This window comes from Xiphophorus couchianus, chromosome 13, assembly GCF_001444195.1.
Source record: "Xiphophorus couchianus chromosome 13, X_couchianus-1.0, whole genome shotgun sequence".
NCBI classification, from domain to species: domain Eukaryota; kingdom Metazoa; phylum Chordata; class Actinopteri; order Cyprinodontiformes; family Poeciliidae; genus Xiphophorus; species Xiphophorus couchianus.
Genome location: NC_040240.1, coordinates 30,462,489 through 30,489,417, shown reverse-complemented (window position 1 = coordinate 30,489,417; position 26,929 = coordinate 30,462,489). Strand labels below are relative to the sequence as shown.

Sequence of the window (26,929 nt, the reverse complement as noted above, 5' to 3'; positions counted from 1 at the left end):
GAAAGTGCAGAAAACCTAAGCAAGACTGGCCTGGTTCTGGTTCTGCTCTGCATCCCCAGAACCAGAACCAAACGAGGAGAAGCAGCTTTCAGCATCTATGCACCAAAAATTTGGAACAAACTTCCAGGAAACTGTAAAACAGCTGAAACACTGACTTTCTTTAAATCTCAACTAAAAACCCACCTGTTTAGGATTGTATTTGAAATGTAATCAATTACAAATTTATTGATGGAACTTGACTTAACGCTGTGTTTTGATTATTGATTCTATGTTGCATTGTGTTTCTGTGTTTGTAATGATGTAAAGCACTTTGAAATATCTTGCTGCTGAAATGTGCTATACAAATAAAATTTGATTGATTGATTGATTGAAGACTGTTGCTTGGTGAGCTTCTCCTGACTTAAATACTTTAATTATGAATTCTTAGAGTCTACCACTTTTCTGGGTTGTTATTGACTGGTTGAAAAGAGCTAAATGACAGTTTTCACCCTGTGAATCCCATTAGGAGGAAATATAATTGCAGTCTGACTCCTTTAAAGGCACAGCACTGTATTGTTCTGCGCATTCGCTTTTGAACTCTTACATGCCAGAGACAATTGCTCGATATAATTGCGCAAATATTTACCGCTGAGAGACCTTGTTGGTGCGGTGGCACGCCGAGGTCTAACGGCTCGTAGACACAGTCTCCCCGCCGCGTTATGGCGGCTCAATAGTCCTGCCACTTCCAGAGCAGGGTGATATAACGGCTCTCTTGTTAGAAACATGATTAACTCGTCCGTTTCCCCTTCCTCGGGAGCTGTGCTCCCTCTTTAATTTCTCCCGGAAAGATAAAACAACTTAATTTCTTTGTTTCATTTTCAGCAAGTTCTGTGTCTGGTTTAATTTGCAAGGTGTTTCTTTTGGAGAATTACCTCCTGCGTTTGGTAGAAGTGTCCCAGAAATCAGAGGGAGTTGTGCTGTGCGCCGTATGGTGTCAAATAAAAACTAATTCAGTTTATTATTTGACAACTCATGGGATTCTCCAGGTTAGAGTCATATGCAACAGGAAGACAGTTTCTTTGTTTTTTCTTTAGCAGAAATCTTGAATAAACACATACCACATGTAGTAGTAGTTTTTTAGACTGTTGTCAGTTCTACTTTTCAGACATTAACACAACAAGCTGAGGATTTTAAAATGACTTTAAAGGAATGACATGATGAACATTTTTAACCTGTACCATAGAAATTCTTAGTAACTTAACTTGATTTCAGACAAGCTATTAACTATACTATTACAAACACTGAACAGATATCTCATTGTTATATGAATACACATAAGCCTGTAGGAAATAAGTAGTTATCCAAATAATTGCATGGTAAATTAAAATAAGCTTGACAATTTCCATTCTGATGGTTAATATTTTTTGAAGGGCAAGTTTGTTCACAAAGACACCATGATATTTTTCAGTTTAAATTTATTTAATAAAGAACAGCACGTTAAACAATGTTACATGCTAAAAACAAAACAACTGTTAACGGGCTAATTTGCAAACCCAGTCCTCGTTTGGACCTTTTTTTAAAGACACCGTTTTATTTAGGGTTTTGGTTGTGTGTGTTTTTATTTCCATTTTATTTGGGATATTCAAAATATCTTCCAGTTCTACTGTAAAGTGTTCTTCATAAAATTAAACTTTCTTAAACTCTGAGAGGGCAAATTTGGATTCTAATGACATTATGATTAGATTACTTGAAAATGGTCCCAAAATGACAATATTATCGTTTACTGCAATAATTACTTGGACAATTTGTCATCCAGCAAAATGTATCGTTCCAGGCCTAGTTATACCTTTAAATCCACCATTTCATGTTTCCTTTGTCAAGCCATGTTTACATACACTTCGCTAAATCTTTCACCATGGAAGAAAATCTTAGAAGCTTACAATGACGGTCTGCGGTCAGTGAGTGTGACAGTCACAATGACACCTAACTGAGCTGTGGTACCACCAAACACAACTTCCAACAAATATAAAGTAGTGCCAGACACTTACTAGTAAACCTTTGCGATGTCTGCAAGCACATACCTCTCTTCTTATCCTCCTTCTTTCTCTCTCTTCAGAGTTTGACTCCAAAAATAATCGCACCAACAGCCACTTATTGTTGGACTGATATTTCTGTCAAATCTGTCTGATATGATTTTGCTGCAGCAACAAAATCAGACAATCTGGCATATTCGTGCAGTGTGACAGGAGTCGCTATGACATCATGTCACCGTGACACGTCTAAGCTCTGGGTGTGTTAGCCTTCAGACTTGTAATGGGAACTCATTACTGGTCCAAGCAAGTTGAAAGACTCACACTCGCATCATCCACTACATCAGGGGTGACCAGAGTGAGGCTGGATCTTTGTGGCCCCTGACTGCAATTTGAGAATGAATGAAACAAATCCCCCAGCACCAGTATTTGATGCCAATGGAAACTTTATTTTATTTAAGGGCAAAATTATCACCGGAAACTTGGTCGTAGTAGGTGCAACAAAAATTTACTCACCTTTGTATCTCTTTTTAAGTTCATTGTAAATATTTCTTTTTTTACCTATTCACCACAAAAACATAAAATCTTACCAAGTATTTTTGCCTAGTTTCTTGTGCAAATATCTCATTACACTGTAAATAAGACAATAACAAACTTACAAGTAACTTTTCTGTCAGGTATAGGAGCTTGTTTTGAGTCAGTAACTCTTGAATATTGATAAAAAATCTAGTTCCCCTTGCAGATTATTTCACTTCTAACATGGGTAAAAAAAACTTTTTAGTGAAATTATCTGCAAGCGAAACAATTACTTTTTCATCAGTATTAAGGAATCACTGACTTAAACAAACACTTACATCTTGCTGGAAAGTGACCTGTAGGTCTGTTTTCGTCTTACTTAAAGATATTTGCACTAGAAACTAGACAAAATACTTGGTAAGATTTTTTATTTGCAGTGCAGTGAGCTTTACTCAGAAACAGACCTTGATAAACTTGTAATTTATTTATTGAACTTGGCTTAATTTAGCCTTTTCAATGAAAGGTGCTGACCCAAATCCCATTTTAATTGCTGAAAATAAACACTTTTTTTTCAAACAAAGGAAATTGGATGTCTGTCTTTTAATAAGAAAAATGTGGAAACCATTTTAACGTTTTAGGTCTGGCATAATTTGAATGAATTTGTTAAATTAAAAATTCACATGATTTGTTTATTGTAGATTATGTATTTTCAACTCAGATTAAATTTTTCCATTTAAATCTGCATGTTTGGTTAACTTTTCTTTGATGTGATCACAAATCACTGGAGTCAAATATAAATGGCGCAGACAGCATCTTATAAGTTGATGTTTTTTTTCCTTTTCCTAGTAAATTAAATGTCGGATTTGAAGCTCTGAGTCACTTTGCTTAGGTTTGATGTGATTTTACGCTACAATTGAAACTGAATTAAATTTGTAGACGTTAAAGCTGCTACCAGGTCTGTTGTGATTGCGAAAGACAATCAGTCGTCATATAAATGATTGCAGCTGAACATATCCGTCATTTGTCTGTTATTTCTTTTGCCATCGGTGCAAAATTACTTCTTCACGCCTGTCAAAGTTTCTCATCTGCATTTCTATTCTATAGATTTAAGAAGAGGTGAAATAGGTATTGGGCAGGGTGAATGACTGGAGGTAATGTCACATCTGTATTTTCAGTCCAACTTTTAGGTCCAGTGCAACGAAACAAATGCATGTTTTAATGCTTTGTTCTTTCACATATATTCCCCTCTGACCTGCGGCTAATTGTACAAACCAGAAATGTGTGTGGAGACTTTTTGCAACAAAACCCTGTTGGCTCTACGCTCTTGTTGGATCAGTTATAGCTGAAATCACTCTAACAAAAAGAACGCAGATGAAAAAGAGCACTTTAAAGTTTTCAAAGAAAGTCTGACAACATGGTGGCACAGCTGCACACTTCAAACTGGAGCCTATGAAAAGATCTGATGAGGGCAGTTTTGATTGATCTGGTTTTGAAGACTTTTAAATCTCCTCACAGTTTATTTTTTTGGTATTATTTTCATTTTTGTCATGTTACAGTTATAATAAATGTTTTTTTTTTTACTGTAATTACACAAAAGACTGGCTCAACACAGTGCTTAATTGGAAGTCCTAGGAAAAGGAGGTTTTATGTCTTGCCATAGATTCTGGATTTTGACCTGGACTGTGTTTGATGCCAACTAATTCCAGGCTAGGCGGAAAAAACCTTTATGCTTGGCAGTATAGGTGTTAAGGCATATGCAATAAGAAGGCGAGAAACGTCACAGCTTTTACTATGCTTGATTAAGGTCCCCAACGATCCCCTGTATTTACAGTTTTTTGGTCTTAAATTTTATTCAATTTAAGACCGAAAAGGTCTTAAAAAGTCTTCAATTTGACTTGCAATTACTCTGCTTTAAATGATTTCATCAAACACATTTCAGTGGAGCTCGGGATGTGTGTAGAGTCAATAACTTTTCCCAGTTTCCTGATAAAAGCTTTCCAGAAGTGGCCCGAACGGGGCTTATACTGTGCTGTGGTGTGTTAATTTTCTGCCACACTTTGTGTTTAACCTGACGGTTGAATTTGATTTTAGTCTTATCTGACCCGAGCACAATATCCTATTTGTTTGCCATGTCAAGGACATGAAGCTTTGCAAGCTGCATATCACCTGTGGCTGGTCTATCTTCACTAGTAAACAGGCAGGTTGCAAGGAAATCCAATTAATGCCTTAGCACCAAGATAAAGAACCACTCATGTTGTACCAACCTTCCAGACCACTCAGATCTACTGGTTCTGGTTCTGCTCAGCATCAAACATGGAGAAGGAGCATTCAGCTTCTATGCACCACAAATCTGGAACAAACTTCCAGAAAAACTGCAAAACAGCTGAAACACTGAGTTCCTTCATATCAAGGCTAAAATCCCACCTGCTTAGAGTTATCATTTATTCATAACTGGAGCATTTATCAATATATTTGATGTGTAGTTGCTTGATGATTTTGATGATAGGATTTGACAAAATGTAATGTTCACTGATTTATTGTTTCATAATTGGTTTTTGTGTTATGTGTTTATGACTTAAAGTATTTTGAACTGATTTCAACTTGAACTTGATTTGACTTGGCAAACTTTACCAGGACCAAAAAAAAAAAAAACAGAAAAGAAATTTTATGTATTCTATGCACTTGATCTTGAATAACGTGGCTCAGTACAGTGAGTCTGCAGTAGAACCATCGTCTATCATGGATATGGTAATAAAAATATCCATCATTAAATTCCAGTTAAATCCTTAAAGCGTAACATGATTCATTTCCTCAAAGCTCTGGCTACAGGAGCTCTGCAGTGCATCCAGAGCGCTCTGGGGCCCCGTTTCCAGGGTGAACAGCTTTTCATAAGCAGATTTACAGGAATAAAAGTAAGCAGAAGGAAGATGCTGCCAGTAGATAAGAAAAATAGACAGCTGTAATCCCTTCCCATAGGCTGCTTAGCTCTGGACACTAGATGATGGATCACTCTTATCAGAACCGAGAGAGTCCACAGCATGTATGAAATCTTCTTACAGAATAACATGTAAATAATATTGGCACATTTTGTTTCATCCCCATTATTCCACTTTGCTGATCACTGATCCACACATTCAGACAATATCAATGAAGCATTGGGTGAAATAAAAAGCCGTTAAATTCCTCAATTGTCCTCATATATATATTTTCTAGTTGAAAGAACTTGATAAACATTGCTTTTCCTATATTTGTTCATGCAAATGCAGCACAGATTACATAAAAAAACATAAAAGGGAAGAGATGAGACAGATTTCTGAGCGGTTGTCTCTTTCCAGCACCGCGCTCACACTCCCCGTTCCACACCGACATGCACGGCTACAGCGCAGAGGAGCCCTGCATTCGTAAAAGCACTGATTTATGGGGGGAATTAACATATCATTAACATACCATTGGCTCTCTGAAAAGAAGGTTATTTATAATTAGGTGACATCAGAGATACGGGTTAGAATGCTGGTGGATGGGAGGGAGGGGGAAGGGGTCTTTGCTGCCACCGGAAAGACCCCAGAGAAGACTCTTTCCCTTTTTTTTGTTAAAATTGAGAAACTGGGACAGCAAACCTGTTTCATTTGTGTAATGTAGGGCTTTTTGCTGTCCTATTTCTCACCATCAACAACATAACAAAGCACTGCATCTGGTGAGCATGAGTGACCTGTGGAGACCCACCGTGTTGCAGCCTAAATTCATCTCAAAGGATCAAGTCTGGATTTATTTGTGGGTTTTTTAGCCACACAAAATGACTTATTTACTTAATTTTACTTATTTTTTAAATTACATATATATTGCCTTATAATAAAACACAAATTCTGCAGTACCTTGAGGGAGTACCGTTTGAAGTTTAACACTGTAAAAACACAAAATCTTACTAAGTATTTTTGGTCTGGTTTCTAGTGCAAATATGTTAATACACCTGAAATGAGACAAGACTAATTAACAAGTAACTTTTCAGCAGTATATAAGAGCTTGTTTTAAGTGAATATTTCCTTAATATTGATCTTAAAAAGTACTAGTTCCACTGCAGATCATTTCACTTATAAGACTTGATTTGCCTGTGGTGCTTTTTCATTAATATTACAGAATTATTTACTTAAAACCAGCTCCTTTATTTTGCTCAAATGCTACTTGTAAATTAGTTTTGTCTTATTTCAAGTGTACTAAGATGTTTGCACTAGAAACCAGTCTAAAAATACTTGGTCAGATTTTACGTTTTTGCAGTGACATTTTATCATGTTGCCACAAGAAATCAAACATTTTGCTTATTGGGGTTTTATGTAATAGAGCAACACAAAGCAGTGGATTATTTTAAAATAGAAGGAAAATGAAAGGTTTCTAAAGGCGGCACAAATAAGTGTGTTTTGCACTTGTATTGAGTGAATACTTTGTAGAGCCACCTTTTACTGCAGACACAGATACAAGGCTTTTTGGAAATGAGTCACAGTTTGAGAATTACATTTTTGTTCATGATATTTTCCAAAGCTCAATCAGATTTTATCTTCATCAAATCTTTTGCCAGAGACTTTATTTTCAGCTTCCGTATGTTTAGAGTTGTCTACATTTAACTCAGTCCATAAACTTTGAGCAGCGTTCCTGGGGGATGAACACTTGTCACACATTGCATGTCACACTGTAAATAAACACATATAGCCAGATTTCTATCTAATTTTGAAAACTATTTAAGGATTTTCTATCACTTTATAATTATACACTAATGGTTGTTTTCTACCATACAAAAGTCTAAAAAAATACAGTATTTGTAGTAGTTATATGATGAAATCTATAAAAGACCCAAGATTACATCTGGAAGTCACTGTAAATAATGTAACCATGTCCAACTTTAATTTAGGGCTCAATAAGCTACTTTTGACTGTTTTCAGCCAAACTCCTGTGAGACCGCATTCATTCAAACTGTCTCAAGAAACAAAACAAAGAAGCAACAGCTCTTTCTTTTCCACGTTAAGGATTTTCTTTAATGACTACCCTCTTAAGACACAGATTTTTGGGGGGTGAGAATCAATATTGTAGCCTAGTATATTTAAATCAGTGCATTCCTTTTCTCACAGAGCGACTTAATTTATTTTAATGAAGTTTGAGCAATTTCAAAGACAGATGGGCTGAAATGCGGCAAACAGAGTAGATATCTTGGTGAAGGGTATGCAAGCATGTATTTTACCTCCTCGCCACGATCCGTTGTGAAGCGAGGCGGCTTTGTGACGACTACAGCAATCAGTTAAACATGACATGCAATTGAAAAGCTGTTAAGGACTGCCTGTTTGCAGACGTTTGAAACAACACACATCAGTATTTTTGCTGTCGCTCATGTAACTCATTAGAGAAAACTGACCGTAGATCCTTTTTTATTATTAAATATTTCCGTGTGGCACTTTTTACATACTGTTTGTAAGTCCAAGAATTTGCTCCATTAAATCCTTTTTTAACATTACTTTTGACACTAAATAATGTCACGTTCCATCAGGAAGAAGAGCTACGGCAGAGCGGCGAGGCCAAATATCACCATCTGAACGAAGACTTACATGTCCTCATCGAGGTATTCGCCCCGCCAGCTGAGGCCTATGCCAGGATGGGCCACGCTCTAGAAGAGATCAAGAAGTTTCTCATTCCAGTATGTTCTCGTCACTATATCTAAAACATTTAATTTTTCCTCTTCTCAACAATCTCATACCTAACTTCTTCCAATTAATTAATTTGCAGTTGATTGATTTGAATGATTTCTTTCACTTAGTCCTTGTGTGTATATGTTATTGTTTCTATTCATGATGGGGACCAACCCCTGAGAGTGCATAACAGGGACCTCTCATAAAAATGGGGACAAAATGCCAGTCCTGATGTTTTCATAGTGACTTTTAAGTTTGGGTGTAACAAAATCTCACAGTACAAGATTTTATGATATTATGTGTTATCAGATCTCTTGTTGAGGTGAAATGTGCCTCATGAAGAGCTGTCTAGTAGCTGTCAGCAAGTGACTTTGTCTTTTCAAATAAGGTTAAGCTGTTATTATGATTCCCTAGTAAATCCTTTGTCCCTATACAGTGTGTCTATGTTTGAGCCTCTTGTTTAAAGTAAAACAGGAAGTAGTTCTTCAGCTGAATTGTTATGTTGACTAAAAGCAACCTCTGTTCTGGCTAGATTACAATGCTCTGTCCACCACTTTTAATTGGTGTATCTGCATTTTGGTTACATGGAAGGAAAAAACGATTGAATATTAATGGCTTGTAAACGCTGGCAGAGCACTAACGCCGAGTGATGGTCATTTTGGTTTATTCATACCTAACTTCTTCCAGTACCAAATGAACACCGTGGGGCATTTCACAGCTGTTGCTACTATTGGTTTTATAGTTATGTATTATTATTTATTCATGGTCTTTTGTAACAAAATAGGTTTTCATAGCTGCAATAAGTATCCCTGAACGAAAGAGCTATTTTGGTTTGGTTCTGGGCCATAACGATGTTTTTTGTCACAGTCAACTGACCCAAATATGGATCAAAGGCAAATGAATACAAATAGGCCATAATACATTCAGTTAAGTGATTTTTGTCCTTTCTATGATAAATTAATTCCGTAATTCATAAAAACCCTTGACCTAGAAAGAAAAATTAGTACATGGGTACAAAATGGTTCAACATGGCTGTAGAAAAGGACAAGATGGTAATGAGTAGGAAATTGGCGTAAAAAAGATGATGGGGCACACTGACTTGGAACCACAGAGACTGGTGTGTCAATTCTCACAGTGCAAAGTTATTTTCCTGACGTATTAACACATTTATGAAATCAAGTTTTATAATATTTTTGTTTTGTTCATTAATCATTATTTGTTACCTGGTTGCCTTTGCCCTTTATTCCAGTCTATCTTTTGTCATTTTTGCCTCATTATTGTTGTCATGGCCTGTCCTAATTGCTGCTTGCGTGGTTGTTAAGAAGTTAATTCTGCAGCAAAATGGATGAATATTACATTCCCTCACTTTTGGGTAGAGCAATTCTGCCACAAATACTGTAAAGTTAGGGACACACACACACATACACTAGGAGACGGCATTGATTTCCTTTCATTTAAGTTGCTTAATTTATGTCTATCCCTACAAGTTCCTTTACCCCAAGTCATTGGGGTATCAGTATCAGTTTATTACTAACTCTAACCTAATCTTAAACTTAACTGAGCTCTTATACTCAACTCAAAAATGGGGACCGCATTGAAAGAGTACTTTGTCCCCGATAAGACATATTCATATTTAGAAGGTGTGTAAATTTATCAGAAAATGTCCTAAATGCACAACATATGTACACACACGCACTGCAAAATATTTTATCATCTTTGGAACTTGCTACCTATGCCAAATGAATGCTAAGTAATCTTACCTGCATATAATTACATCAAATTCAAATCCGAAACACACAAACTGTGTGCAGTTAAGGTTTGATCACCTTAACTGCACAGTTTGAAATTTCAAACTTGCAATCAAAAATTGTATTTATTTATACTTTTAAAAACATTGATTCAGACAGGCATGAGAACATGAAGATATGACCTAAGCGAACTTTCCATAGGCTGGATGTATTGTCACATTCCTAATTTTATGGTTTCAAGATCAGCTTACTGATTGATGATCATTAGGCATTCACTTAGTAAATTAGCCAAGTTAGCATAGGGAGCTAATAAACATGCTGTGTCACTTGAGGATTGCCATGAAGACAGAGAATTGTCATCAGGAAAGATTGACAGTAGAGTGCAGATGTAAGACTCGGAGAGCAGGAGGGAACCTCTTTTCCTGGGACAACCTCTCTTTGGCAGCCACCTCAGAATGGAACTTATTTACTCTTCCTCTCTTTATCATAGATGACGTCTCTCATGCTCAGAGCTATAATAATTGGCATACCTTCATTTATTATCCTGCAGACCCCACCGACGACCCGTCCTCTGTTGCTACTTGTCTCTGTCTCCCCCAAAAACCCATCTATTGAAAAATGACAACTGTATTTTGTGATTAAAGACCTCTTTTAATGATAATTAATGTGTTCTAGTTTAGAGGGGGAAAACAACAGTGTGAAAAGATGAAGCTAAATGGGGTCCTAAGGTTTTATCAGCAGGAGATCTGAATGTTTTGCTGCTTCAGGAACAGCAGTCACGGCAGTACTGTAAAGTACATTAATTAGATATTCCCAGAGCTGTAGCCCTGGAGATAAAGGACGTAATTTAATACAGTGTAATTGAAAGCGAGTCTGTTGCCGTCACTGTGTGTGTGTGTGCTTATGTGTGGCTCTCTTGTGTGTGCAGGACTACAATGATGAGATCAGACAAGCCCAGCTGCAGGAGCTCACATACCTGAACGGCGGCTCTGAGGATGCCAAGGTGCCATCGGTCAGGGGCAAGTCGGCAGCCCGTGGCAGGGGGACACCTGTTCCAGGGCCTCCAAGGTAACCTGTTCCAAATGTGCATCTGGATGCATGTTCTCCTGGCTTCTGCTGGGAAATGTGTTTTATTTACAATTAAGGAGCTACTGGGAAACACAAGTTGATGTGCTCAGCTTTATGCCAATGGATAATAGAACCACAGTTACATCCTTTGTTCTTCACAAAAATGTAAACACAATATAAAGTATCTGAAATGATCTGTACATACATTCTTTCATAAGTTGTGTATGAATCTATTATGCTGTAAATCTGAACATATATTAAATCATTTGATTGAATCGTTTTTCACTTCCTGAGTATAGAAGCAGGAAAGCCATTAAAATGTGAATCGGAAAGTGGCGTATTAATGGATGCCACACTTTTTTGATTATTTGCTAAATGTTGTGAAAAAATACAAAATATTTTCCTCCCACTTCGTACTTATGTGTTACATTGCATTGTTGTGCCACAAGAAATCCCACTAAACTTATGTCATTGGGAAGTGTAAATACATTTGCTGGGCACTAAAAGGCAATGTTGTACAAATGTTTATCTGTTTTATTTGGATGTAAAATAAGTGCCAGACTTAGAAATAATTAAGATTATGAATTATTTTTAAAGAAATGTATAAATCCTGGATTTAAGCACATTTCTGTGTCCTCACTCCCATACTTAAGTTCTAGCTGCACTAAATTTCTGGAATTGTTGCAATTGTTTGGTTATATTTCTTTTACCTAGGGCAGTAATAAAAGCAAAGGTACAGCTGTCATCAAAGAAACGAGTTTTTGCTTTCCAGCATTCCCTTGCATAAAATTTCCAAAATTTTACTCTCAGATTTTTTTTCCCCAATTACATCTGATTTTGTTTATTTCTACAAAGGCACATTTTCTTGTGTGTTTGGAGGGGGAAACGTTTCTTGAATAAGAGACAATAAAAGTTTATATGTTAACTGCGGTCCTAATACTTACAGCATATATATATATATATTTACGTATATATTTTCAAGTCAAGTTTGAAAATGCAGTGGAATAGAACTGCCTTTACTGCACAAATGAAATCCACTACAATCCAATCAATTTTCTTTAGAAGATGCCAGTTTGTCAGTAGAGCCTTTAGTATTTCTCCATTTTCTCATGTTCCTTTTTCATGATGCTTTCAATATTGGCAACAATGTCCAGCTGGACATGCAGTATATACCAGTGTTGTATAGTAACGAAGTAAAAATACTTCACTACTTTACTTAAGTATATTTTGGAGTACTTCATACTTTCCTCGAGTATGAAAATTTTTGATGACTTTCACTTTTACTTCACTATATTGCCGAACTTAATTGCGTACTTTTACTCCGATACATTTTCAATGTGTGGTTTAGTTACTCGTTACAAAAAAGCGAGAGAGAGAAACAAAGTGTTTTGACCCACCTACTGATTAGCAAGTAGCAAGCAGGCTACCGAACAAAGTCCGTAGCCTGCTTGCCTGGGCTTGTTCATCACCACCAATAGGATACACCTGTTTAGCTCCTCCCATTAAACACAAAGCAAGTCTCGCAATCAGCAGCAGCCACATGGAGGAGGAGACGGAGACCACAACGACTGCAACTACGTCGGACACGGCTCCAGCAGAACCACCAGCTGGTGATGAGAGCCCATGGCCTTATTTAAACACAATATACTCTTTCGTGGGTGTTAAAGATTCGTCGTACCGCATGAAGTTTATGTTATTCCTGCCCAAAGATGTTGAAATTCTATCTTACAAAAACTCCCCGTCCAACTTGAAGAAACACATCGAGGTAACTTCTTATGAAATGGTTATAATCCTCCTGTTCCAGTAACTATAGCTTGGTCACTAGACACTACTGTATTGTGAAACGTTGACCATAAATGAACTTTGTTTGGCATTGTTTCAGTTCCATACGTGGTGTATTTAGCTTAGGCCTAATGTTGACTGTAGCAGGCTACCTAGACTCCTCTGTTCAAGGGGGACAGAAGCCATAGCGATAGCATTTTAGACTAAATTTAACGAATATAGGAAAGGCATGCAAGTTCAAAACCAGGTTTACAGATGCCAATAAGCTGCATTTCCCTCCCAATTCTCTTTTTCTTTTGCATAATGACCAGTTGTGTGCACCACCTACTGACTGTAGCATTGACTGATTCACTGATTTGTGAAGTAGAGTAATCGTAACAGCTCTTTTTCTTCATGTTGGCCGCATTTTCTGTACTATTTATTTTTCTCATTTTCAGCACTGACCTTACTTGAAGGGAAAACTTGAGGCTTACAAAAACTTTGTATTTTCTGTCCTGGAGGGTTTACTAAGAAGCTGGTTCAGTTGTAAAGCAGGTTAAGTTAACCTTGTGCTATAGGTAAAGCACCTAATTTTCTTAACTAAATGATGCCTGCAGGTATATCTATTAGCAGGTTTAATTTTGCCTGCACTTGGTTGGCTACATTATTTTAAGTGTATTTGACAAGTTTACCAAAATATAAAAAATGTCATTCAAACTGCATTTGCCTTGTTTTACTTTTTACTTGTACTTTTCATTACATTACTTGAGTACATCCATTTTTACAGTAATTTCCATACTTAAGTACAAGAAGTTTCAGATACTTTAAGACTTTAACTCAAGTAACATTTCAGTCAGTGACTTGGACTTTTACCAAAGTCATATTTTGGAGAGGTACTTATACTTTTACTTGACTCTGAGATTTCAGTACTTTATACAACACTGGTATATACATGTATATATTATAAATTACAAGAGAATGAGGAATGTTTATGTTCTCATAGACAGTGTTGGGTTGTGAGTCTGTGATTCCCATAAACTATTTTTGTGCTACAGTTCATGTCTGAACATATCAATATTCTTCAGTCTGACAGACAACACATTTATTCTTTGTTTCACAAATTCATATGCATCATGTGGAGTCCCATCGTGAAAATACGCTCAAAATCTACGTCCATCTACGTTTCTGTTTTTCTGACATTTGACTTGCTGTGTTTCTGTGAATATGAAATAATTTGATCTCTGCAAGTTCATAATGGATATTTTAAAAATGACTCCATGACCCCTATACCAAGCTGTCAATAATGCCAGTCTAAATTGAGAAAGAAGTGTCTTTAATTGAAAATACCGGCTAAAAAAACATTGAGACAAAGGGTTGTCTGTTTAGAGCAATGTCGGAAGCAGTTTCCCACACAGTATATCACAATAATGAATGACATCAAACAGCTTTCTCTGAAAGGCAGAATGATGAGCAGTGTTGTTTTAGACTGTGCTGACTGGGTGCAGACTTCAGCAGGATTCACAAAGAGGAGGTATGGGGCACAGATGATTGGCACGCATCAAAACAAAAACGCTGCTGCTAACATTTAAAACTGGACTGTGACGCTTTCGCATTGGTGCCACTTCATTAAATTTATTATTTAATAAATTCAGGCAATGAGTTCTGTTCTGAACAAACCCTGAACATATGGTTTTACATAAAAGTGAGAGTGAAAGCAAATTTCCTTAACAAGCTGTACGGGACCCTGAGATTATTAATTTCGGGTCCCTGCTGTGGTCAGCTGTTGAACACGCTACATCTAAGATATCTGCTGCTAATGATCTACTTTCAGTTACTACGCTAAAGAAAAATAAGAGAAGAGGCACTTATTAATGAGCTTACAGCAGAACTAGCCTACAAATACTTTTATTATCAAACTATTTTATAAGGCTGTTGCATTGACTTTCACGCAAATCACATTAATGACAAAAAATGATCAAATAATTGAACTTGGTCTCTGCTCATATCCAATATGTGTACATAAACTTTAAAATATGGCAGTTGTATTAAAGTAAAACAATTAAAATGTTTTCCTCAAGTAAATAAAGATTCCTTATATTTCAAATTAATGGATAGCCATTTGTTTGTAGAAATGGTGACAGTCGTTTAAAAAAATCGTAGCCTACATATACATTTCAATGGACAAATAGACAATGCTAACTAAGCATATTGAATACATGCAATAATATAAAGGGATACATTTTAGCATTTCAACAGCTTGAGGCAGAAAGTTTTAAAGCAGGCTGGTGGATCTGCTCCTAATGTTATGATGTTAGGCTTTATAGTTGTAGTTAAGAAAGTTCCTGGGTTGGATGTGATATTCAGAGTGATGCTCCTGGACTGTGGGGTAGCTCACTGCAATGACCCTTTCATTTCCCCTCATCATGCTCAGCAGGGCCCCTTTTCTCTGCCATATTAAAGTTGGTGTTATTACATAAACACATTCTTAACAATAGATCTGTAAAATGTTGTGTGGAGTTTGGAAGGGAATTTCAATTTCTCAGAAAGTGGTGTTCCCTGACCAGGTGCAGTTATCAGACATCTGCTGTTTGAGGAACTTAAGCCTGTCCACTCTCTCTCTTACACACAAGTACTTTGTGCTAAAGGATATCTGCTCTTAGCATCCAGAGTGTAATGCTCATCTAATGTGTTTTTTCCACACTGAGAGAGGACCATGTTGATGACTCCATGCCAGTTTTCTAACTGTTTAATTTCCTCCCTGTACGGTACATTGATTAATAATTTCCAGAAATGGTGCGTTCACATCAAACACGTTTTGAGCCTCTGGTTTACATTAAAAGTCTATGTGGAGGTGCGTTGAGGGCGTGTTGCGGCGCGATTTGAACCGTTTGGAGCCTTTGACACGTCAAGAGCGTCCAACGCATCTGACAAAACAACATCTAGAGCGATTTTGACACATCTGACGCGCCTCCACATAGACTTTGAATGCAAACCAGACTCGCCTGACTCTTGAAACGCTAGGTGTAGAGTCACCTGTCATAATGGAAAAATATGGGATCACCTGGGATTGAGAAACCTCTGGCTAACTGCACTGCCTGTCATTCTATGAGAGCATGTTCCTCCTTTCTGTACATCGCCAATAAAATGGTTAAAAAACATTTACTGTATGAACTGATTTTCCGTAATTTAGCTTATATAATATAATGTACAGTGTTTTTGTCACCAAATGTGTGTGTAACGTGTTTCGTGTGCTGAGGAGCGATCAGAAACGGCAGCGAACAGATTGGAGGTGAGGCAGGCAGTTCTCTTGCCTCATGGCAGGGGGCGCTCATGATCCCAGACATTGTGACTCCACAACTGCAGTGTAAGAGACAGTAACATGGAGCTAACCATGGAGCTAGTCATACAGTAAAGTCAAGTGCAGTGATATATTTATAGTTCTCTCCACAACAATCATTATAATTAATCGCAAAATAAACATTAAGCCTAAAACCATACTACTGCAACAGACTGAATGTTCTGCTTGTCAGTTGCTATAGTAACAAGTTTGTGTGTAGCCTGGCCAATGCAGAGAGCGAGAAAGACGTGGTTTTGAGCTGCATGGTTTTTCCCTTTGCATTATTAACGAAATTTATAATGCCTAAATTTCCATGTTTTCATTGAGTTAATGGAATTATTCTACGGCGGCAGCGCGGCTAAGGATAGCATGTAAAAGAATTGTCTTTTTGCCCTCCAACGTTGTCCGCATGCGCAAAATTTCCTTATGTAAACAATAACATGCTGGTGGTCTACATTTGTATATCTGATTATGATTGTGTCAGTACCTCATCAGCTTTGTACCTCACCGCACGTCACTGGAGTGAGTGCGTGGTGATTTGCCTAGTCCACCTCTGATATATTATTCTGTGATGGAATGATGACATGCTCTTGATCAGTGACAGCTAAGGAACAAAAATCACTCATTTATTGTGTAAATAATTAAAAAAATTGCATAGAAGGTTTCTCTCGTAAGTAGTATGAACAGCAGTTGAGTGAGGACAAAACCATTAGGGACCCCAATGGTCAGATTGACAGAGTTGGAGATGTTCTTTCCATTTGAGGTGACTTTGTGACCTCGTAGTCAGAAAGTTTCAAATCCAGAGCAAAGTGCCCATGTTCAGGTCCAGCTTGTCATGTTTCTCTGTTGGTCCATGTGGAATGGTGGCTTTAAACATTTTCACACCCGTTGCTTTAGACAAAATCAAAGGAAATAAGGCACAAGTGATCAAAAGAGTTTCACTAACCAAATTAGAGAAACTAAAACACTGAAATATAGATGTTATTGAGAAAAGAATTGCCAAAAAAAGTCTCATTTTAAAACACTGAACAGTTTGCCAGGTGCTTGATTTTGTTTTTTGCTGTGATTCTTAACAGAGAGTTGGTATTTTCAAACTGAAGGATAGTATGTTTGACTTATTGATTGATTGTGTTCTCCTTTCTGTTGGGGATATCTGGTAATGTGTTTCCCCTCACCAAACACCACAGTTTAATGATTTCTGTTTACCTACCTGCTGTATCAATTAATCATAGACGCAGCAACAAACAAAACACTGGCTTGTTAGCAACAGGAGCTGTAAAACCATAATCTGGAACAGAACTATGAACAGTAACACTGATATAGATGCTGCAAAGTTCTCGATGACTTAAGTGGGCAGATTAATTTAACAATCTTCCGTCATGTGGGAGGTTTTGTATGTGTGAGAAATGATTCACTCTTCCTATATGTTTTGGCATCCAACCGTCACCTCCTTCACCACTAGAGCTGAGACTCAATATAAAGTCAAAATGTTAACATTCCTGGAATGTCTTCCCAATTATGCCTATTTGCAAAAGTATCATTTTTTTCTATGCTTCGCATTATTGTATAGTGAAAGAATTTTTTTTTTTTACAAATAATCTGAAAGGCATGAATTTTGATGTATGTTGAACCCTCCATACTTTGTTACCTTTAAAATATATTATGCAGCTCTTTCAGCCCACCGCACTGAACCCCATTGAAAACCTCCTGGTTGTTCCACCAAATACTGATTTCTGCAATTCTCATGTTTTAGTTAAAAAGAAACCTTAATAAACAGCTGATTATACTAAGTTAGAAAACTATCCTGCTTTTGCATGAATTTAAAACAGTTCTCTGTGGGTTTTGACCCTCTCACATCTTAATGTATCCATGGTAATTCCGGTTTCTGTAAGCAGTCTCACAATTTTACTGTTGTCTGTGTTGCTGCTGTGCTTTGAAGAAGTAAAAAACTAATAATAAGGGTTTGTTTACTCTTCTTGGTTATGAAAGAAACTTCTCCCTCATACGATAGATTTAGAGATAAGCAAGGTCACTAAGACGGCCCGCTCTGAGTTACAGCACAAGTGGCAGTCTTTTGAATTATGCTGTAATTAGCATTTACCATGCCTAATTTAAGTGTTATAACTCTGTGGTCCCGCAGGCTCCCACGCAGGAAGTTTTCACGCTCACTAATTCACAATTTCGATCAAACAAGAGCTCGGAATGCAGACTTTGTCATCTCTGCCCTTCTTCCCTGGGCTGTGACTGAAAGGGAAGTCCTTGCTTTTAAAGAGGAGCTGCTACTTTTCTTAACCACATCTCCCGCCGTCCCCGTTAGACATTTCATCAGAGTTTTTCTCTGTCTTGATGTAGCTCTTCCTAGCCCAAATCTGGGATCTTTCACCCCAGACGCATGGAGAGCAGCTGAAAGCATAGAAAGCAATTTGTCTAGATGGCAGCCTTGGTGGTTTTTTGCTGCTGCTTCAGATCAGATGATTGCTTTCAAAAGACAGCTAAGGCGAAGAGCTCACGCAACGTTTTAATAAACCACAAGGTCAGGAGTCCAAAAAGAGCAGTTTGCATTTGCTGTTCTCTTCCTTAAAAGTGCAGGCTAGTCTGGGCTGCTTAATTTGTTTAAGAGACTGTGCCCAGGAGTGACATTCTTTTGTTTACTAAAATAATGAAGACGGAAAAATACTGATGGTTATAAAAAAGAATTCACCCCCTTACAGATTTGTCTTTTGTTTTTCTTTTTTTTTATACTTGGGTCGTCCAGGTCATCAAACAAATTAAACAAGTGTGCTGTGTTTGAGGCTACAAGCCGATAGCTGAAACAGCAGTACAGCAACAAACCATTATGCCGTCAATCAAATGACAGTTTTTCTCTAAATATAATGGAACAGTTCCTGTTATATCTCGTAAGTCCATAGAACACTTTTACAAAAGTCCTGGTTCACATGCACCATGTGGTGCATCATGTGGTTCTACTTAAGAGGATTTCTTTATTCTCCACAGTAATCTGTGGGTTGTAAAATTGAACTCAGTTTCCCCAAAAATTAGGTTAGTTGCAAGTAATTAAGGATTTGACATACAGAAATTACTTTTTCACATAGAGCCAGGTTCATTATATTAGATTTTTAAAAATTATTAATAAATGATATTATGTTAAACCTGCTCTCTATATTTACTCGATCTATCTTTGTTTGATATTTCTAATTTGTCTGATATTTTCAATTTAAGACAAAATGTCCACAAAAATACCGAAAATCAGCAAAAGAGGGAATGTAAAATAGACCAAATTCTCATTTTTAGTATTGTATTTGAATATATGAAGCATTAATTAGTTCTGATATTGATGCCTTTTTAAATTACTTTCCAACAGTGAAGGCTTCACTTTTTACATGAGATGCAGACAAAAAGGACCGAACATAAAGCATATAGAAATAACAGTTTTTTCCCCCATCTACATTTTTCTTAATAGACAGGAGAGCAATTCAGCCACAAGACATGGCGGCTTTTGAGTAATGGATATGACTCACTTTTTCTCGACTGGAGGAACATGCCCTCCGCCTGCGCTGTTCCTTTCTCTCCTCCTACACCTATAACCTGCCTGCCGACCGTATCATATTCATCGCTTCTGGATTTAGTCGAGTCGTTCCGGCCAAAGCAGGAAATCACTAACACGAGTGGAAGTAGAAGAGGCAGCAAAATGGATAAATTAGAGAATGTCCTTGAGAATATGTGGGACGCAGTGGGTATTTCATTTTGAAGATGCGCTAATTATAACTATAACTTTTAATGCCTTGGATACCATGTTAAGATCCCTTCGAATCATTGACATCTCTGGTAAAGACGTGTAAACAGTCTTGAAATAAATGTTTTCCTCAAGGCGGTAGTACATTCTGACAGAAAACACATTTTTTAACTTAGTATATTTATTTAGTGAGGGGGAAAAAAACACATGTCAAGAAATATTTGTTTCTCACACCCAAATATTGGGGGTCATTATCCTTTTCACTCAGCTGTGACCAACCTTAGATTTACTGCAGAAGCCAGCAGATTTTTTAAAATAAAATTTGCCAGTATTTCAATGAGTTATTGATATCAAACACACAATTAAAGGTCCTGGGAACTTCAGAAGTGAAACAAACCCAAAGCATCTTATGATGTCCATCACGTTTGAGATTGGCCTTAAATTTTCATGTCCACATCTTTTTGTTTAAGGAAAGATCCATCTGGAGCTCAAATTTAGTCTCATCTGATGAAGGTATACAAAGTACTAAGACAAGTACCTAAATTTGAAATATTGCTTCAAAACTGTTAGACATAATAAAGCTGCTTCCCCTCCCCCACATGTTGCTGAGCTACTAGCAAAAAGAAGGCAACTACATGTTTCTCTTGATATAAATGTAGTTTATATCAAGAGAAATGTAGACAAGTTTAGCTCTTTGGAAATACGTAGTTCCAAGGGCATCAACATCATTTCACAACACTTTAAAATAAAATTGACATTTTACAAGCCCATTTCTTTTAAACCGTAAGCTTTAGGCTAGTGCAGAAAGCCTGAATAATAATCCAATAAACACTTAAAATTTAAAACTACTAAATTTAACATGTTTTATTCTAAATTTTTCCGTAGCTCTTCATTTGAAAGCCAAAGTACGCATATATACAGTATGTACGGCTACTATGTAAAATGCTATTATTTCAATAATAATTTCCATTTCAAATGACTAATGAATATGTTTATATATAGCTCACACCATTCATTTTTGTTTTCAGTTTTGCACAAGTACCATGATTTTCTAACCTTGTCACAAGGTTATCATACCCCAAGAATGTCACACTCACCCATGGACTGTTCACCCTCTAGATGTGGATATGTGTGGTTCATAGCTTTTATTCTTGTCAATTGTCTGTAGAATTAAATTATTGTTTTAAACAATATACACTGATGTGCTTCTTGGCCAGGTCTCCTTTGAAAAACAAACTTCATCTCAAGGGACTTCCTGGTTAAGGTTAATTAAGTAAAAAAAATTAAAGCATATTATTGCTGTTTCCTGGACTTGCTAGGATCTAAGATTAATTTCTCCACAGTCGTGTTAGGAACATTAATAGTTGTGCCACTTGTAATTTGTTAAAAACAATTAACTCCTAATATGAGATTTTTTTTTTTCTGAGTAAACGTTTAATTTTTTTTTTACCCCTCCAGGGTCTTTTGTGGGCTCTAATGTCCCTTATATGACAGTAGGCTGACAGGAAACGGGGGAAGACATGCGGCAAATGTCGCCAGGTCCGGGAGTCGAACCCGCGTCGAGGACTCCAGGCTTCCAAATACGGGTCGCGCTAACCGCTACGCCACCACGGCACGCCCAGTAAAGGTTGAATTTTTGTGCCACTGCATTAAAAGAGGAATTCACCACGGTGCTGCAGATTAATGTGGAAGCTTCTGTTTGCTTCCTCCTCTCTCCAGTAGTTCAGAGTATATCATCTCTCTGATCTGACATCTTTAATTTCTTTATTCAAACACGGGAGGATTTCTGCCTGTCTTGTCAGGAGTCGTGGAGGAGTTCCACCGCTGCATGCAGCAGTTCCCCGAGGAGCGGCGCCCCGAGGATCTCCGCCCAGCCGGGCCCCATCCTCCAGAGGAAGAGGGGTCCAAAGAGCCAGAGGCGCCCCACCAGCTGCTGGATACAGGGCAGCTCCACCCATAGTGCAGGACACATACGGTGAATATGTAAGTATTCTGACAGCCAAAATAATCTCTGATTTTGGATAATAGCAGCTAATTCTACTTTAGTGCTATCACTCATCACTAAAGTAGTGCATAGTAGTATCAGTTCTTATTTATGATGGCGAATTAGAGCCATTGTAGATAGAAAAAAAAGGAGTAAATTTCGGCCAAAAAACTCAGAAATTTCTGAGCTCCAAAAGTTTACAATTTCCAAGTAAAATCTCAGATGTTTTGAGATTAATCTCAGAAATTCTTTAGAAATATCTTGAAAATGTATGGATTTCAAAAGTCACAAACTTTTTAGAAAAAGAAAATCTGAAATTTTAAGATTAACCTCAAAAACTTTCCAGTAAAATCTTAGAAGCCTGTAAAGTCCTTGATTTTTCAAACTCAGAAATTTCTGAGGTTTTTTTTTCTGGAAAATTTTTGATATTAAAATAAGAAGTTTCAGAGTTTGTTTGTTTTTCTTTCTCAGCAAAATTTAATCTTGTCAAACTCAGAACTTTTCAAATTTTTCTAGAAAATGTTTGAGTTTCTTGGCAGAAATTCACAGCTTTTTTTCTCTCTCTACAATGGCCCTAGTACACCGTCACACCTCTTCCATTGCTGTTAAAAAATTTTCAAAAAACTCTTTTTGGGTACCAACAGAGACCATGTGACAGTCAACATCATCATTTGCATATTCTACTCATATGTAAAGATATGTTTAGCTTCTCTTTCTTGTCATAGCATCATTGCAGTGTCATGTAAGTGAACCAAAGCATTAGTTTGTTGCTCTGATACTTTGCTGATGATTTTGATGCTGGAGGTGATTTATTGTGGAAACTACCATACTACATACAACGCATTATGAAAAACCATGTCTGTGTAATGTGGGTGAAAGGTTTTCTGTAGGTTATCTATTATGAGCCAGACAGAGGTCAATTTAAAAGGCGCAGGCCCCCAAACGCATCACCATATTTCACTTATTGTCCTGTTGGGTAAAACGTGTTGCATAAAGAACTTGTCGGTGGTTTTTGTGGCCGTCGTGGCGATGCGGCCTTGCACCTTACCTGCACTCTCCTGTGAACCTGTCAGCAACACGAACAGTCTGCACTGTCAGGACGAGTTCCCTGGAGAAGCCGGCACCAGCGCAGCACATTTAGCAGAGAGGAGGTGGCCGGCGCTGGGAAATTGCCCCGGCAGCCCAAACCTAACCACATGTGACAGGTTTATTCAAAGGGTTGTGATTCAAATGCGTAGAGGTCATAGGGAACGACTCCAGGACCAGCTGTTTGCCATCATTGTCACAGTTGTAAACTGCATCCCCCTGACACCTGCACCTGTGTGTCTGCTTGGGGGGGGATAGACCCCCGCCCTCCCCCAAAACATCTGCCACATGATAAATCTCACCACATCACTGCAAATTACTTGCTGAATGAGTTGTTTTGTGCTGTATGAATACATCACTGTCTGAGGACAAGGGCTCTCCATCATATGAAGACAAATAGACTCTTCCTGAGATGCTGCTTTATTCCCCTTCCATCCTTGATTTGTCAAAGCCTAATAGCTGCTCTCATACTTATTGCTCTCATTCTTTTTTTTTTTGCTGAACAATGTCATCAAATACAAATTCTCATAATCATGTGAAAGTGCCTTTTTCATCTTAAAGCTGCAGTATGTGACCTTTATTAAAAAAAATTGTTTCTTACGCACTTCTCACACCCTCCATCTTCCTCTCTGCTGGGCTGCAGCTGATTCAGCACAACATAGAGTACCATGAATGCGAAGGCTAGTTAGCATAGCCACCGGTGGCGGCGAATAAACTGTTTAAGCTGTTTCTCTACCATTAGCACATTGAGAAGCCTACTCGAGCATAATTGACAACACTAAGACCCTCCTCCTCGCTCTGATTGGTTATTTCTGACTGAGAGATACATTCCTGCACTGGGAGGAGTTGGAGCAGCTCCTGCTTTTAGAAAGAAAGTGAGAGTAGATATAGTTGTGTAATTTATTAAGTCATCTTGCTTGAGAAAAGAGATTTATTCATCTTGTGTTGGTAAAATTTAAATGAAATGTGGAGCATAAATGCAACAAAAAGCCTCATGTTGGGTGAATATTTTTGGTACGCATTCTAGATGGGTTTGAGTTTATTAATTAACTTAAATTCAGTCAGATGTTGTTATACTGTGATCCAGACTTGGAGGCTCCCATGAGTCTACAGTGGTTAACTGTGAGTGCAGCCAAATCTCATTGAATGTAATTCATTAGGTGCTTGAGATCTCTGTCTTACCTGCTGCTAATCCTGTTGAAGAAGGATTAAACATGATGTAATTCTCATTTTGGAAATTAGGCTGCACGACATATTACCTGTACAACTGTCAATATAGGACACGATGTAAGGGAGCTTCATAGCAGGAGCAGAGGCTATCTGTAATAGAGTAGGTGTAATTTGTTTTTTGTTTGTTTGTTTTTGTTCACATGGAAGCTTAATTCCTCAGAGTGAGAAAACCGAGAAGTGTGTGACGCATGTGGGCTGCGATTGTTTATGCTAAATCCTCCAGATATGGTAATACTCTGTAAGAGTTAGGAAAATTTGCTTGTCATTGGGGCATAAATCCATTACTCCCCCTGAAGCTCTTCCCACCAATGCTCCTGTTCTGCACAGATCCCAACATTGTTAATTGAATTCATCTCTCAGCGACATTGCTCTTGATGCCATTTTAATCTATATTGGATGTAATGGTTAGGAAAATATGTTAGATAGTGTAATGAAGAAGCTGCAGCCAGTGGGTGTGGGAGCAAGACCAGCCAGTGAAGATAAGACTTAAACCTTTTGAAAATGGACAAAAGCTGGTGATTTGTAAAAACTGCTGAAAGGAATTAATTATTTTTTAGCAAGAGTTTCTACTAGAGCTTAGCCACTTCAACAATTTCCTAATTCTTTCATTATAGATCTTTTCAGTACAAATTCATGTTGATGAATCAGCCATGAAATGTGAAAGGATATTCTCAGGATTTTCAGTTTCGCTCCAGGAGTGAGCAATGAAAACCTAAATTGTAATAAAAAAACAAGTTGGAATATACATTTTCTTTATACATGTGATAAATCTTTACCCTTGTTGACCTAACCCTAGCCTCACTTTGGATGCGAGACAGCTTAATATTTATCTTGCCTGCCTCCAAATTTTATTTTACACTTTCTACCAATGTGACAGACTCATTGATCAGCCTGCTCTGCTGTTCCAAAGTGTCGAAACCATTGTAAACGGCTTTAGTTGGCCTAATACTTGTTCTCCTTAGGTCATAAGACTTCTCTCTGTGATCCTGCTGGGGTAAGCCATTTCTAGATTGGACTCTTGGCCAGTTTTCTTGACCAAACACTTATTTATTCACTAGTGAAATTAAAGTTACTTGTTCATGATTAGAGACGGACTTGGGAAAGAAAGTCAAGGCTGAAGGCATTATGATCTCCTGTAGAGATCTGTCTAACTTTGTTATGCTACATTTGGTGAGAAAAACTAAGAACTACGACGATCTTTGTCCAAAAAAAAGGACTTTGCTCTTCTACAGACTAATATAAGCAAGAGTTTGATTCATGCAATCAACCACAATGTTAAATTACTTTCTTAATGCTAGAAAACATCTGGACACTGACAAAGGATTTGTGGGGTGTCTTTGATTGCTTTGTGCTAAGTGGTTGCTATTAGGTCCTGTTGTTGAATTTGTGGTGTATTCTCTAAGTCAGGTTGACTTGTGGAGGGTTTTTTTTGCTGGTCGGAACATATTATATAGCATAAGCAGTGTTACTGAGTGTACCTGTTGGGGATTAGACTGCTAAGGCTGCATATCAAAGGTCAGTTAGAGCCATCATAATGTTACGTGACTTACACGTGAGTTTTATCGGATTGCCTTAAAGTTATGGATTGTAATCCCAGTAGAAAACCAACTTTCCACCAAATTTTAGTTTTCTGTTAATACTTAGCAACACATTTTTTGCCAATAGAATAGGGATCTTTGCCCCTGATTGTTCCTCCTACAGTTTCTCTAGATGACATTTCTCTAACTCTAGTTCTCAAGAGTCAATGAACTGCAACTTTTAGACACACCTTTGCCCCAACAATCAGAATTAATAGACTCTCCTGCCATTAGGTTCTGCAGAATTTAGTCAAAATTTTGCTCTCCTTGCACCTGCGGACTATGCTTCTGCTCCTGCTGTCTTTGCTGTGTATGTTCAGCAAATCCCTCCTTGCCCTTGGCTTTATGCTTGTTACGAATGTGTATCTAGCGGCTGAGCAGGAATCAGAAAACTAAAAGGTCTTGCTAAACCCCCTCACTACCAATCAGTGTCGGCTCTATAAAGAATGTACTTCACAGATTGACAAGTATGATCCAAAGGACTTTTGATCTCATCACACCACAGTATAGTTCCAGATAAAGCTCCTAAATCTTGACAACCTACAGTTTCCAATTAGACACTACTTTTCTTGCAGGAACATGTCTAATGGCTGTCACAGAGACCCCAAAACCTTGGGTCCTACACTAGCTTTATTTGTAACAGTTAGACCCTTTGAAACTTTCTAATACTTCTTCCAACTGCCAAATTTAATCTATGCACAGGTGTTAGTAGGAATGCTCTTTGAGCATTGACTATGTCAGCTTGGCTAGCCCGCAGGCCTCCCTAAAGATTCACAACGCAAGACAGAAGGTGATGATTGATGCCTTTCAGTGTGCAGATGTGTTTCCGCAGGGCTAATTCATTAATGACATGGATTAATACTTGGCAGACATCAGGAGACTTTATTTACAACCCAGCTAACATCAAAAGCAAAAGGCAGTAAAATAGCAGGAGGAAAGACATTTGTCAAGCATTATGCAAGGAAGCGATATTTCAGCTTGATGCATGGGCTTTTTGGCCTCCGCGGTCTCTTGGCGTGGGTATTATTTCTACCCTTACAGCAGGAAAGCTCAAGCAAATTCCAGCCTGTTCAGCTTTTTGAAATGCATTGCCAAGACGAGCCGAATAAATGACACGTAGATACTGTGGGGAAAATGTAGATCAAGATTGATGGCTGAGGCAAGAAACTGCTGGATTATTTGTTCTCCACAGAGCAGTATCTCATGGGGGT

At 37.7% G+C, this 26,929-nt stretch overlaps 1 protein-coding gene across 2 annotated transcripts in view; it reads left to right on the top strand.

Annotated features, from left to right (window-relative positions):
- Positions 1-26,929, top strand: part of khdrbs3 (KH domain containing, RNA binding, signal transduction associated 3) — a 143,612-nt gene that overhangs the window by 79,736 nt on the left and 36,947 nt on the right. For both annotated transcript variants that reach the window (XR_003597918.1, XM_028036683.1), the window contains exons 4-6: positions 8,056-8,202; positions 10,871-11,010; positions 21,644-21,824. Coding sequence is in view for 1 of the 2 variants with exons in the window: in XM_028036683.1 (XP_027892484.1) it covers positions 8,056-8,202; positions 10,871-11,010; positions 21,644-21,824 (468 nt within the window). In the remaining variant the exon portion in view is untranslated. The remainder of the gene's footprint in view (positions 1-8,055; positions 8,203-10,870; positions 11,011-21,643; positions 21,825-26,929) is intronic.